Here is a 12,392-nt window from a genome sequence, read left to right on the forward strand (position 1 = left end):
GCAGCTATCATAGAGTGAGCTGCAAGAGTTCCATAAATCTTTATGAATTGCTTTTGTTTCTGCTGTTTCATAAATATGTTCTAAATCCCTTGTGCTGTAGACAACTATGAGAGTTCAGTTTTTGCCATGTGGTATGACCAAACCAACAGTCTCCACCATCAGACGTCTTTTTGCTTATTTTGATTTTTAAAAACAGAGAAGCCTGTAATGGGTCAAATCCCACCAGCTAAGTTGAGGTACTTAATTACCAATAGAGCTTCCAACAGCCTTTCAAATGGGCCTTCCTGCTTTCTAGCTACTATCAACTCATCTTGCCTCACACAACACATTTTAACTCTTCTGAAGACTGAACTCAACAAGGTAAGGAAATTAGTATCCTGATCCCTTCCTGACCAGTGAAGAAGCTGAAGCTCAGAGAGGTTAAGGCCAGAATATAACCAAGGTAACCAAACTTGCTAAGGGCAAGATAGAGCCTAAAAACTAGGACCCCTGACATATATCACTAGGTCATGCTGCCCCTCACCATGCAAGACTTAGTTGGCTTTCTATTACTTTCCAAAGAGGAATCAAGAGAAGGGAGGGAGAGAGGGTGGCAGGGAAGGAGAGAGAGAAAGGCACAGAGAGGTGAAGAAAAGGAGAAAAAGCATCATCATTACTATAATCTCCTAAATTAAAACTCGTAATTAACTCATGTTGAAATTAATTATACTATTTTCACTGATGTAAAAGCCTAATTAACAAGTGGTAAAATAGAAAAATTCCTTCTGTTACACTGCACAGTATATATTATTGCTTCCTGAGAGCTGATTTAAGCTTTCAAATAAAAATCAATTTTCCTGAGCTCCTCTGAAATCTGAGCTGGTAAGACTTCCAGACTCATGTGACCAAACATCTCACTGTTTTGGGCTACAGAAGTTTCCCTTCTGTATCAGTTAACCTGAATTCTCAAGAATTCCTGGAGGGCAAATAAAAGGACCCAGACATAGTCAGTCTTTATGACACAACAGAGTCTAATAAGTCTATTTGAGCCAACCCTTCCAGTGCTAGCACACTGCTAGCGCACTGCTCCTGGGAATCTACAAACCAATTTATTTATGCAGATGCCCTTTTCTTAGATGATGTGTATTATGTGTGTGTCCTTTCTATTACTACTCTATTTTTTTAGTCCCTTTTATAACACTTTCTTGAGAATTAGAATAATTAGTCTCTGATTCTTTATTCTCTTTACTGATAAAATCTGTGTATTTTCTACTTTCACCTGAAAAGTAAACCATCGCTTAAATCAGGGAGGGTCATCACATTCTTTCTGTAGGTCAATGTAAATATTTTATGCTTCGTGGGCTACATAAGGTCTCTGCCATATGTTCCTTTCTCTTTTTTTAAAACAACCCTTTAAAAATGTAAAAGCCGGGCTTCCCTGGTGGCGCAGTGGTTGAGAGTCCGCCTGCCGATGCAGGGGACACAGGTTCGTGCCCCAGTCTGGGAAGATACCGCATGCCGCGGAGTGGCTGGGCTCGTGAGCCATGGCCACTGAGCCTGCGCGTCCGGAGCCTGTGCTCCGCAGCGGGAGAGGCCACAGCGGTGAGAGCCCCACGTACCACAAAAAAAATAAAAATAAAAAATAAAAATGTAAAAGCCATTCCTAACTTGCATGCCATACAAAAGGCCTCCAGCTGCCTTAGTCTATCAACCCCATGCCCTAAAGAATTAATTTTAAATGGGCCCTAACTAGCCCATTTGGAATCAGTCGGAACAACTTTACTATCCAGACTTCTGGAGACAAACTGAAGGGAACTAAGGCCAACATGTTGGTAATTCAGAAAGGCCAGTGGATAAAGGGGTCTCCCAGTGCTGCTCCCCTAAGGAGATAAAGGGGACCTTGACTTGGCTTGGTTTTGCCTTAAGAAGCCTGAACCCAGGGAAGCTGGTTGACAGGGATAAAACTGAAATGACACTAAGAACAAGGCCAATTTATTTTGCACTGCCTCCTGAGGTAGTTAACGTGGGAAACAGCAGGCTGGTCGTGAACACCCTCTCTGGGCTTAGTTCATTCAGCACATGTCTCACTCATGCTCACGAGGTCAAACTGTGGACAAATCAAGCCTGGGAGGGAAATCCAGGCCAAGGGAAGCGTCTATAGGAGCCGCGATACGAATGCTGACTTCCACAGAATTGGCTCAGGAGATTCCACAGATGGTAGGAGAACCTTATTTTAATGAAAACGTCCTCTTTTTAACCTGGCCCCTTCGCCCACCACTAGAAAGCAGCTTTATCGCTAAAAAGCAATCCATTTATTTGAGCGTACTTTTTTTAGGCAATTTTAACTGTTTCCACCGCCGTAACACCACTCTGTATTTCTCACTGCTGGTCTTCTCTTCAAACACTTTTTTCAGGAGAATCCTCATCACTGTCTCTGTTTCTGCTTCTCTATCCTCTCCAATTAGAAGATCCAATGTATCTCCCACTTTCACCTGAAAATTAAAAAGAAAACAGAACCTTCATTACATTTTGGGAAACTCGGCCAATGCAAACATCTCTCCCTTGAGTTTTCACTGGGCGACCACCACCCGGGGCACAGGTGACTCCTCTGTAATGGTCACTTCTCCCTAGTGCTTCCAGGTGAAAGAGCCCCCCTCTCCGGGCAGATGCCTCAGAACCATGTGGCTCAATAGGGGCCAGTGTCCCTCCTTCAGGCTGAGACAACTGGCTGCTCGTGGACAGGGCCTGTGTGGCTTCAGTTTTGTCTATTGCATGACTTCAGGAAACACTTGAATGGAAGCATTTATTTTGTAACAGTGGCAAAAGATGAAGCGGGGCACAACCTTAGAGATTATGAGCACAGTAATTACTACATGCACTGAGAAGACAATTTTCAGTGTAACACTTTCACTGATTTCAACACAGTTAAGCTACATCATTGGGGACAGGGCACAATTTGTTGGAAATCTGTCACAGTGGAACAATGGTCAGCTGCATCTCCTAAAGAAATTGAAGTAAATAAACTGCTTTCCAGCATTGGCTAGCGCCAGTGATGCCACATCATCAAGGAGACAGGACTCAACGCACAAGGATGGAATGCCACAGAAAAGAGGGTCGAGCTGGATGCTGACTTGGGTTAAAAGGGCTGAGGTCAAACCCGTTTTTGTCCAGATGGGAGCTTTGGGTTGAGCGAGTGCAGGACATGCCCTGGGGGCAGTCATATCAGTGCTGCCACGGTGCAAACAGACCATGAGACACCTGGTCCTGGCAGCTCAGGATCCCAGGGGATCTGCCCAGCAACTCAGGAAGGGGATAAACTGACCCAGGTGCCACATGCTTCTACTAGAACACAAGCCAGGATGACCAGAGGCCGTCTCAGACCATTCACCACCGCTTCCAAGCCAAGGATGGGGGCAGTGGTGAAGCGATGGACAGAAAGACAGGGACAGACCTCCATGTGTGGGCCATGGACTCTAAGTGGGCACAGGTACCCATTTAAAAGCCTACTTGGGGGCTTCTGTTTAAGGAGCATGGTGCCAAATGCTTATGTTTGCCTCATTTGTCGATGAATGCCCTGAGGCAGTCTAACTTCACGCTGTTCGGATATCTGTACCTCACTAGGGCAAGCCACCCACCCAAGGCTTCCGCAGGCCCAATACTAAGTCTACAACGTGGGACTGCATGCCTGCTCACCATGATGCCACACTGGTCAATCCAGGCAGCTGGATGTAAAACTCACAGGGGCTAATTTTAAACCATTAACTCTCCCCTCTGGGCTGAGAAGCAGAGAGACTCAAACCACAGCGAGGCATGAAGACTGTTTCTCCTTGTGGGTTTGAAGGCATCATCTGGGCTGGGCAGAGGGGGGAGTGGGGAGTTGTGGGGAGGGGCGGTCAGTCCTCCTGAAGTTCTGCTGGATTCAATTTTTATTTTTTAAATGATCATTTGCCCAAACTGTGTAGACATTTAAAATCAATGTTCAGAAATACACGGCTTGGGAACTCTGCTTTACCTTTTTTGGCATAACTTTGTGTCATTAAAATTCTTTTTTTTTTTTTAATAAATTTATTTTTTATTTATTTATTTTTGGCTGCATTGGGTCTTCGTTGCTGTGAGCGGGCTTTCTCTAGTTGCGGCAAGCCGGGGCTACTCTTCATTGCGGTGCGTGGGCTTCTCATTGCAGTGGCTTCTCTTGTTGCATGCAGAGCACGGGCTCTAGGCACACAGGCTTCAGTAGCTGTGACACGCGGGCTCAGTAGTTGTGGCCCGCAGGCTCTAGAGCACAGGCTCAGTAGTTGTGGCGCACAGGCTTAGTTGCTCTGTGGCATGTGGGATCTTCCCGGACCAGGGCTCGAACCCATGTCCCCTGCATTGGCAGGCGGATTCTTAACCACTGCGCCACCAGGGAAGCCCTAAAATTCATTTTTTAATAAGTAATATAAGCACATGATACAATACGTAAAAAAAAGGTATAAAAGGGTATACAGAGAAAAAGGCAACCCTTCTCATGTATCCTTTCGTGGATATACTATGTGTGATGTCTGCCCCTTAAGAGGAGAGTGGATCGTTCTGGTGGCTTTCTTCTAGGGCAGAGAATAGGGAAGCAATGTTTCTCCTTTACCCGGTGAATCCCAGGGAGAGGTGAGGTTAGGAAGGCTTCAGTCCCATATTTGGGCTCCATACACCCTCTATTTAGGTCAACAGTTACCCAGCACCCACAGAACTCTGGGCCCCATCTGGTGTGCAACTCACAGAAAAGCTCTGCTCAGCTGCAGGCAGCCAGGGTTAGAGCTGCAGCATCAGACAGGCGCCTGACCCTTCAGCCAGCAGCCAGGCTCAGGCCCCACGGAGCAGGCCACGGGAGGGGAGGTGTTCCTCATTCCCTGCAAAGCCCTGTCCCTTCTACCGTGGGAGACGGCACAGTAGGCACAAAGCAAAACTGGCTGGAATTAGGGGCTGTTCCAAGCATCTACATTTCCAATCTCCCCTTAGCTGTAGTTACTATGGCTACCAGGCCTCCTAGTAACAAGGCAGCCGGGTGTTAATGCTGGCCCCTTCCTTTGCTGACCCTCAGGAGAAATCTGGAAGGCAGCCAAGACAACAGAACACCCAAGGCAGAATGAAGAAGCAGCAATTAGACTGTAGTTAACAATATCTCAAAGCACAGGGAGAAAAATAGATTTATGGTGTCTGTAAATGAGGCCCTGGCAGAGACACTGTGCACCAAGAACAGATCTTGTCTTTGGAACACTGTGGCTGGTGAGAAGGGGGTTGGGCTACAAGCAGGAAAAAGCAATTAAGGGACAAGAAGGACCTGATCTCCAGGTGCATGTCTGGAGTGCTTGATTTCCTACAGCTCACTGAGCAAGGACTGACACCTGCAGTCTGAACCTGTCAGGCCAGGTGCCATCAGAGGGATCTGGGCCTGTGACTTGGCGGCCAAGACAAGCACTGGGGATCCCCCCTCCTGTCCACTCAGCTGCAAGAACCACTCTGAGTCTGGGGAGCAGAGACTGAAGACAGCCTCAGTGCTCACCCAGGTCCGTGGCCAATGGCTCACGCCCTCCCATGTCCCAGGGGTACAGGATGCAGCTCAGGTCCTCCAATCCCAGGAGTGTTTGAAATATGAAAGAAGCTAAAATAAAAACAACCTTCAAAGTGTGTCTAACTTCCCTGGAACATTTATTCCCTGGACACTGACTAAGAGTTAGATTATGTCTGCCAATGCCTCATAGGTCTGTGTCTTCCAAACTTTTTAAGGATCTCTGTCATATACTTTTTAAAATTGTTTTGTTAACTTTTACTATCATTATATTTTCCAATTACAAAAGTGAAACATACTCGTAAAAAATTCAGAAAATAAAATGCATGAAGAACATATGACCCACAGTGCCCCACTCAAAGATAAATACTAGTAGTATTAATATTTTAATTCTATGTATGTATATATGTAACTTTTTACAAAAATTCATTTTTAAAAGAATATATATATCATTTATTATAACCCTGGATACTAGAAATACATTTTCTTATAACACTTGTGGGTGATTCTTCCACTTAACAATAGTACTGATATGGAGCTGTCAGGAAACATGAAACCTTCTTTTTGATGGCTGCCCTGCACACAGAGCAGTGTATCCAGCAGGTACTGGGTGTTGGGGGCTACTGCTGAGCTGAACAGAACTGCACATCTGCTCAGGTAACAGCAGGCCAAAGAAACCTCTACATGGATTTAGCCTGATTATTATGATTTCACGGGGGCTAACATTAATGACTTAGAAGTTTAATAGATTTTTGCCAGTTCTGATAGTGACTTGTCTTAAAATTTTTTAAAAAAAGGGAAAGCTTCATCTCAAAGTCATTATGGCTGCAAAGAGCAAGTGGTCTGTGTAACTGAAGCTATGTGACCAGGCCTGAGGGAGACCTTAGAGGGGGCAAGACAGACATACACGAGGAGCCACTGATGCCCCAAAGAAGGAGCCCCGGGGGAAACTGGGGGAGGCATTAACTGAGTACTGGAAGAACAACAGACAAAAATATCTGGCTGTCATAATATCTCACTGTGGGCTTTTCTGGGGGCGCAGTGGTTAAGAATCCGCCTGCCAATGCAGGGGACACGGGTTCGAGCCCTGATGTGGGAAGATCCCACACGCCGCAGAGCAACTAAGCCCATGCGCCACAACTACTGAGCCCACGTGCCACAGCTACTGAAGCCTGCGCACCTAGAGCCCGTGCTCCGCAACAAGAGAAGCCAACACAATGAGACGCCCACGCACCTCTACTAAGAGTAGCCCCCGCTCACTGCAACTAGACAAAGCCCGTGCGCAGCAATGAAGACCCAACACAGCCAAAAAAACAACAACAAAACTCACCGTTCTGCTTTTCTTCCATAATTTTTCCCCGTTCAGCCTGAGTTCACCTTTGTAGAATGCATCTTCCACTTTGCTAAAAAAAGAAGAAAAAAATCCAAGTGCTTTAAAATAGAAATATATTCAAAACAATTATATAATTTTGAGAAAAGTACCAGCTGTTTGTAATGCTTATCCTGACAGTGACTGGCCTCCCCACAAAATCTCCATTCTGGGTGCTGGGAAAGTGAAAGTCAACTGCTTCCATATATATCTAAACAGGGAGACCAAAGGGCACTGCCGAGTACACGCTGGCTGCTGCAAAGACCTGCTAGCGCTAGCAGGCAGGTAACCAGCGCCCTGCTGGGGTTTCCAAGGGGGCTGGAACCCGCATCTAGTGCATTCAGGATGGGCCCGGTGCTCTCCACGTGACTCCCCCTACAGCAGTCACCCTAGAGGTGGTAGCGCCTGTGATTCACGACAGCCATAATGAGTGGGCACTCCCTTCCCTTCACGTGCTGTGAGAAAAACCAGGCACCCCATGTGTGGTGAGGCTACTGAGAAACCCTCTGCTAATGTGCACTGAGGATGGGGAAGTTCCAATCCAGCAGCTGCTGATCTCTCTGAATTTGATCACTGGGGCAACCAGACCAGGGCAGGATACAGACAAAAACGAGTGCCCTTTCGTTTTAGTGCTCTGACTCCAGGCGACTGACATCTGGGGTTCTCCTAATAAGAAGAGCAGCAGTTACTACTGTGAGAGAGGGAGAGGCCCCTCGTGAGCCTGCCAGATTTCAGAGAACATTCAAGTCCCGACCAGGGTGCCTGTGGGTTCAGAGTTAAAAACTGAACTATGCCTTTAAATCAGGACATAAAGATACAGATTACACAAGGGAATCTTTCTTAATTTATTATTCATACCACAATTCTTATCTCGCATGCAGTTTGCACACAATGATTGCTAAAGGAATGAATGAACAATGAGGATCACCATTCTTATACAATTAGTCTAGCAGAGAAGGAATGAGAATATTAAAGAAATCTTGAAAGTTACACTTAGTATCTCTATGCACTATATATGAACACACATAGTATTTTCATCATCATAGCTAACATACCAAGTACCCACTATGTGCCACACACTGTTATAAATGCTTTAGGTAGATAGACAGACTCATTTAATCCTAGCCACCACCTTCTAAAGCTGGTTCTATTACCCCCATTTTACAGATGAGGAAACTGCAGAGATTTTAAGTAACTTGTCCAAGGTCACACACAACCCAGGATTGAAACCCCAGTAGTCTGGCTACAAAGCCTGCAGTCTTAACCACCATGTTATACTGCTTCTGTTGATTCTAAGAGGTACCTTCTCACTGTAGCGTTTGTGAAACCCAGGTGCATTCTATGCTTGCTATATACATCTAACATGGTGATTCCTTTTTTCCCCAAGAAGCTGTTTTTACATCAATGGTTCATCTTACAAAGTTGATTTTGTCTTAGAATCAAGGAAATATGCCATGTGGGACTTGCAGGCAGTCACTTGACTTCTTTGGGAATTAGTTTTCTCATCTATAGAATGAAATAATTGGAACAGGTTACCTATAAGATCCTTTCACATCTATGGTTACTCTTCACCATAATATAAGCCATGTAATTGGTAATGCTGCTTTAAAATAACCAACAAGCGGACAAGCGATTTTGTATTAAAACGCATATACTTACTTTCTCCCGATATCTAGGCCTGTCTTCAGGATAACATCATATCGGAAAGACTGCACTACTTTGTCCAGGTCCTTATGGTCTCTGACCGCACTGGGGTCGTCCTCTGGCTCCTCTTCCTGCTCACTCATCTCATGATGCTCACTCTCTTCATCAGAGTCCCCTTCATCTTCCACTTTTTGCAGAGTCTTTTTAGTGGATTTTTTAGAGCTTACATTACTTTTGAGTCTTATGGAAAATGGGAAAATATATTCTTGAGATATTAAAAGCCCTGAGAGTCTCAGTGAGAAAATGTTATGGAAAAATGTTTTATAATTTGAAGCATTTAACTTGGTACTAGACAAATATAAGTATCGATTCCAGGAAGCACAGTATTTATGTGAAGGCGTCCCTCGTAGCGCTCCGCAGAGCCCAATCCAGGTATCTGGCTTTCTTAAAACGCTGCTGGGCAATCTGATGCTAGTCATAGCCATGGCTCATACGACCTGAAACAGACAATAATTCAGTTTTACTTCCCAAGTGTGGTATCCTGGCATTCTTACAACATAAACCATACACACCATGAACACTTTACATCTAGTACTGTACTTATGCTTCCTCCTACAAAAGGCCACGTTGGTCCACATGTACCAAGGGCCATGTACACTGTACTAGGTGAGTCTTCCGGCTGTAATTAACGTGCTGACCTCACAGGGTGGTCGTGAAGGTTGAATTAGATACTAATACGTATGAAAACACTGGTTCTACTCTTCTCATTCCCCCAAATTAGCTTGGGTACTGACTGCTACTGAAAAATATTAACAATAGTTCTCAATGATTTTTTTTTTCTTTTTTTTTTTTTGGCTGTGCCATGCAGCTTGCGGGGATCTCAGTTCCCCCACCAGGGATTAAACCCAGGCCACAGCAGAAATCCTAACCACTAGGCCACCAGGGAACTCCCTCAATGATTTATTTTAAAAAGGAAAATCTCAGGACAAGAAAGACTATTTACTGACATACATTACATCCTTACAATGTTGACTTTGCAGAAGATATCAGATCATGACTTCATGAAAGCCAGTGAGTCTCTAAACTTTATTTCAATCTCCAACTCCAGCAAATCAGAGCTAGGAATGAGCAAATTGTACAGATCTGCATTTCACCTCCTTTCACATCTTCTTCCCACTGTTTAACAGAGGCAGTAGCTAGCAGAGAAAGAAGGGGCCTGGAGACCCACAAACTAGGTAATTGTTTCCTGAGGCAGAGGTGCTGACATGCCACATGTCCTGTGTGCTCCACTGGGAGGACTCTTGGAAGACTGCACCTGGTTCCCTCCAGACTTTGCCCCATGCATCTTCTACCTTGCATGTTGTATCCTTTTGCTGTAGTAAATCATAGCCATGACCCACAGCTGAGTCCTGTTGAGTCTTCCTAGTGAAATCAATGAACCTAGGGGTGGTCTTGGGAACCCTGACAAAATATCCAACTGCCTATTCGACATCTCCATTTGGGTGCATAACAGGCACCTCAAACTTAATTGGCCCGGAAACAAACTCCTGATATATCTCTAAGCCCAAATCTGCTCTACCTGTGGCCTTCCCCATCTCAGTTAATGGTAACTCCACCCTTCTAGTTCCTGAGAACCAAGGCTTCCAGTCACTCTTGACTCTTCTCTTTCCCCCGTACTCAGATCCATAGTGTCAGGAAATCATGTGGCTTATCTCCAAAACATGTCCAGTATCCCATGACTTCTCACCATTCCCACTGTTACCACAGATTCAGGCCACCATCTATCACCAGGATTACTACAAAGGCTCCATTACAGTGTGTTCTCCATAGAGCAGTCAGAGTGAGTCTTTTAAAAAGTAATTTATATCATGTCACTCCTTCCCTCACAACCTTATAAAAGCACAGAGAAAAGCAAAATCCCTCCCTTGGCCTACAGTCCCTGTGTGATCTATCCCCTTCATTTCCGCTCTGACCTCATCTCCTGCCTCTCTCAACCATGCTCACTCAGCTCCTTCCTGAGGATCCTCATACACAACAGGCACACTTCTGGGTAGACTCCTTTGTTCCAGCTGCCCAGAACACTCTTAGCCCAGATATCTGCATGGACAAATCACCTTCACCTCAATGAGGTCTACTCATTCCAACTCCATTTAACAGGTGTCTTGTCCTCCAAATCTCCCCTTGCCCCGTTCTACTTTGTTTTGCAATAGCACTTATCTGCTATGTTATATAATTTACTGCTCAATCCCAAGTGCCCAGAATAGTGCCTGACACATGGTAAGTGCTTAATTAAATACTGTGAAAGTAGGTCAAAAAAAACGGTGCATTAGAATGAAGAACAATGATGGGGCTGGGCTGATGGGTAAGAGGCTAGATCTCCAAGGGCCTTCCCTATCAAAGCTTGGACTTAGCCAGAACGCATGAGAACTATAGCAAGACCTTAAGTAGGGAAGTGATCTGATAGGAGTGCTTTTTAAAAGATTTCTTTGGCGACGGCGTGGATGTAAGGGGAGTATCACGGAAGGAGGCCTGAAGGTTTAGAGTGAAATCTTCAGGAGAGACATAAAATCGGTGAACTAACCGAAGGCTGTAAGAAAAGCAACGACTGGAATGTAGAGGCAACGCTGTCCTTGACCTGCGGGACATTTGAAATCCCTCCATGTTCCTAGGCCTATTAACTACTCCGTATGGAAAACCTGATTTAACTGCTTTTAGTTCAACTGCAAGCAAAAATCTTCTCTTCTCTTGGAGACCTCAGAGGCTGACCAAGTGCTGAGCCAAGGTCATGTTCCCCTCGCTCCCTCCCTACCCCCGTCGGGCTGCGCACCTTCCCGGGTCCTCAAGGTCAAGGGAAACTGGACACCAGAGTCCTCGAGCTCGCGGTCTGCGTCTGCAGCCAACAGGAACGGCCGGGCCCAGGGGAAGACAGCCTCGGCCCGCCGGGTTCGCAAGGCCCCTAAGAATTCCCGGATCCACGGGGCGTCCCGAGCTGGCCCGGCTGAGGCAGGACGCCTAAGACTCACGCGGAGACCTGGCAGGAGCGCGGGAGGGGGACTGGAGCTCGCCCTGCCCGTATTTCCCATGTGCTTGCAACAGAAACGGGAGCTACAAGGGGCCACCGCACGCCGGGCAGGGGCGCAGTTACCTGTACGTCACCGCCTCTCCCCCCTCCCCGCCCCGCCCCCCCACCCCACGGCTTCGCCGAGCGCCGGACTCCACACCCCGCCCTGCCCTTGCCCCTCCCCTTCCGCCGGCGCCGCCGGCGCCGCCGGCGCGGTGAGAGCAGGCTGGGCGGTGCGAACTGGCACGGCGGCGATGGCAGCGGCACAGCGATCCCTGCTGGAAGCCGCGCCTCGGAGGACTGCGCCGGGAGGGCTGCTGAGAGAGGACAGGGCCAGCTCTGAGCTGAGCGGGAAGCGCACGCTGAGTGATTGATTCCACATTGTTGAAGAAAGATTTTCTTTTTAATTAATTAAGTAGGACTTCCCTAGTGGCACAGTGGTTAAGAATCTGCCTGCCAGTGAGGGGACAAGGGTTTAATCCCTGCTTGGGGAAGATTCCACAAGCCGCAGAGCAACTAAGCCCGTGTGCCACAACTACTGAGTCCGTGTGCCGCAACTACTGAGCCCACGCGCCTAGAGCCTGTGCTCCACAAGAGGAGCCACCACAATGAGAAGCCCACGCACCGCAACGGAGTAGCCCCTGCTCGCCACAGCTGGAGAAAGCCTGCAGGCAGCAACGAAGACCCAATGCAGCCAAAAATAAAATAAATAAATTATTAAGTAATTTATTTTTCATTGAAGTATAGTTGATGTATAATATTATATAAATTACAGGTGTACAATATAGTGAGTCACA

The 12,392-nt window shown here is 46.5% G+C and overlaps 1 protein-coding gene across 1 annotated transcript; it reads right to left on the reverse strand.

Annotated features, from left to right (window-relative positions):
- Window positions 1-2,228: 2,228 nt before the first annotated feature.
- MTRES1 (mitochondrial transcription rescue factor 1) lies at window positions 2,229-11,690 on the reverse strand. The gene is made up of 4 exons (XM_082855385.1): window positions 11,362-11,690; window positions 8,550-9,031; window positions 6,852-6,924; window positions 2,229-2,471 (listed from the first exon to the last, which is right to left on the reverse strand). Exons 2-4 carry the CDS (start codon window positions 9,017-9,019, stop codon window positions 2,292-2,294), a joined length of 723 nt encoding a protein of 240 aa, XP_082711511.1. The 5' UTR covers window positions 9,020-9,031; window positions 11,362-11,690; the 3' UTR covers window positions 2,229-2,291.
- Between the last annotated feature and the right edge of the window lie 702 nt (window positions 11,691-12,392).

This window comes from Leucopleurus acutus (genome assembly GCF_964270905.1).
Source record: "Leucopleurus acutus genome assembly, chromosome: 15".
Classification (NCBI taxonomy): domain Eukaryota; kingdom Metazoa; phylum Chordata; class Mammalia; order Artiodactyla; family Delphinidae; genus Leucopleurus; species Leucopleurus acutus.

Excerpts from the sequence above, each read along its gene's own strand:
- MTRES1 (XM_082855385.1), bottom strand. The coding sequence starts at position 9,019 with ATGGCTATGACTAGCATCAGATTGCCCAGCAGCGTTTTAAGAAAGCCA. Across the intron at positions 6,925-8,549 it reads GGCCTAGATATCGGGAGAAA|CAAAGTGGAAGATGCATTCT; the intron begins GTAAGTATATGC and ends TTCTTTTTTTAG. Across the intron at positions 2,472-6,851 it reads TATGGAAGAAAAGCAGAACG|GTGAAAGTGGGAGATACATT; the intron begins GTGAGTTTTGTT and ends TTTAATTTTCAG.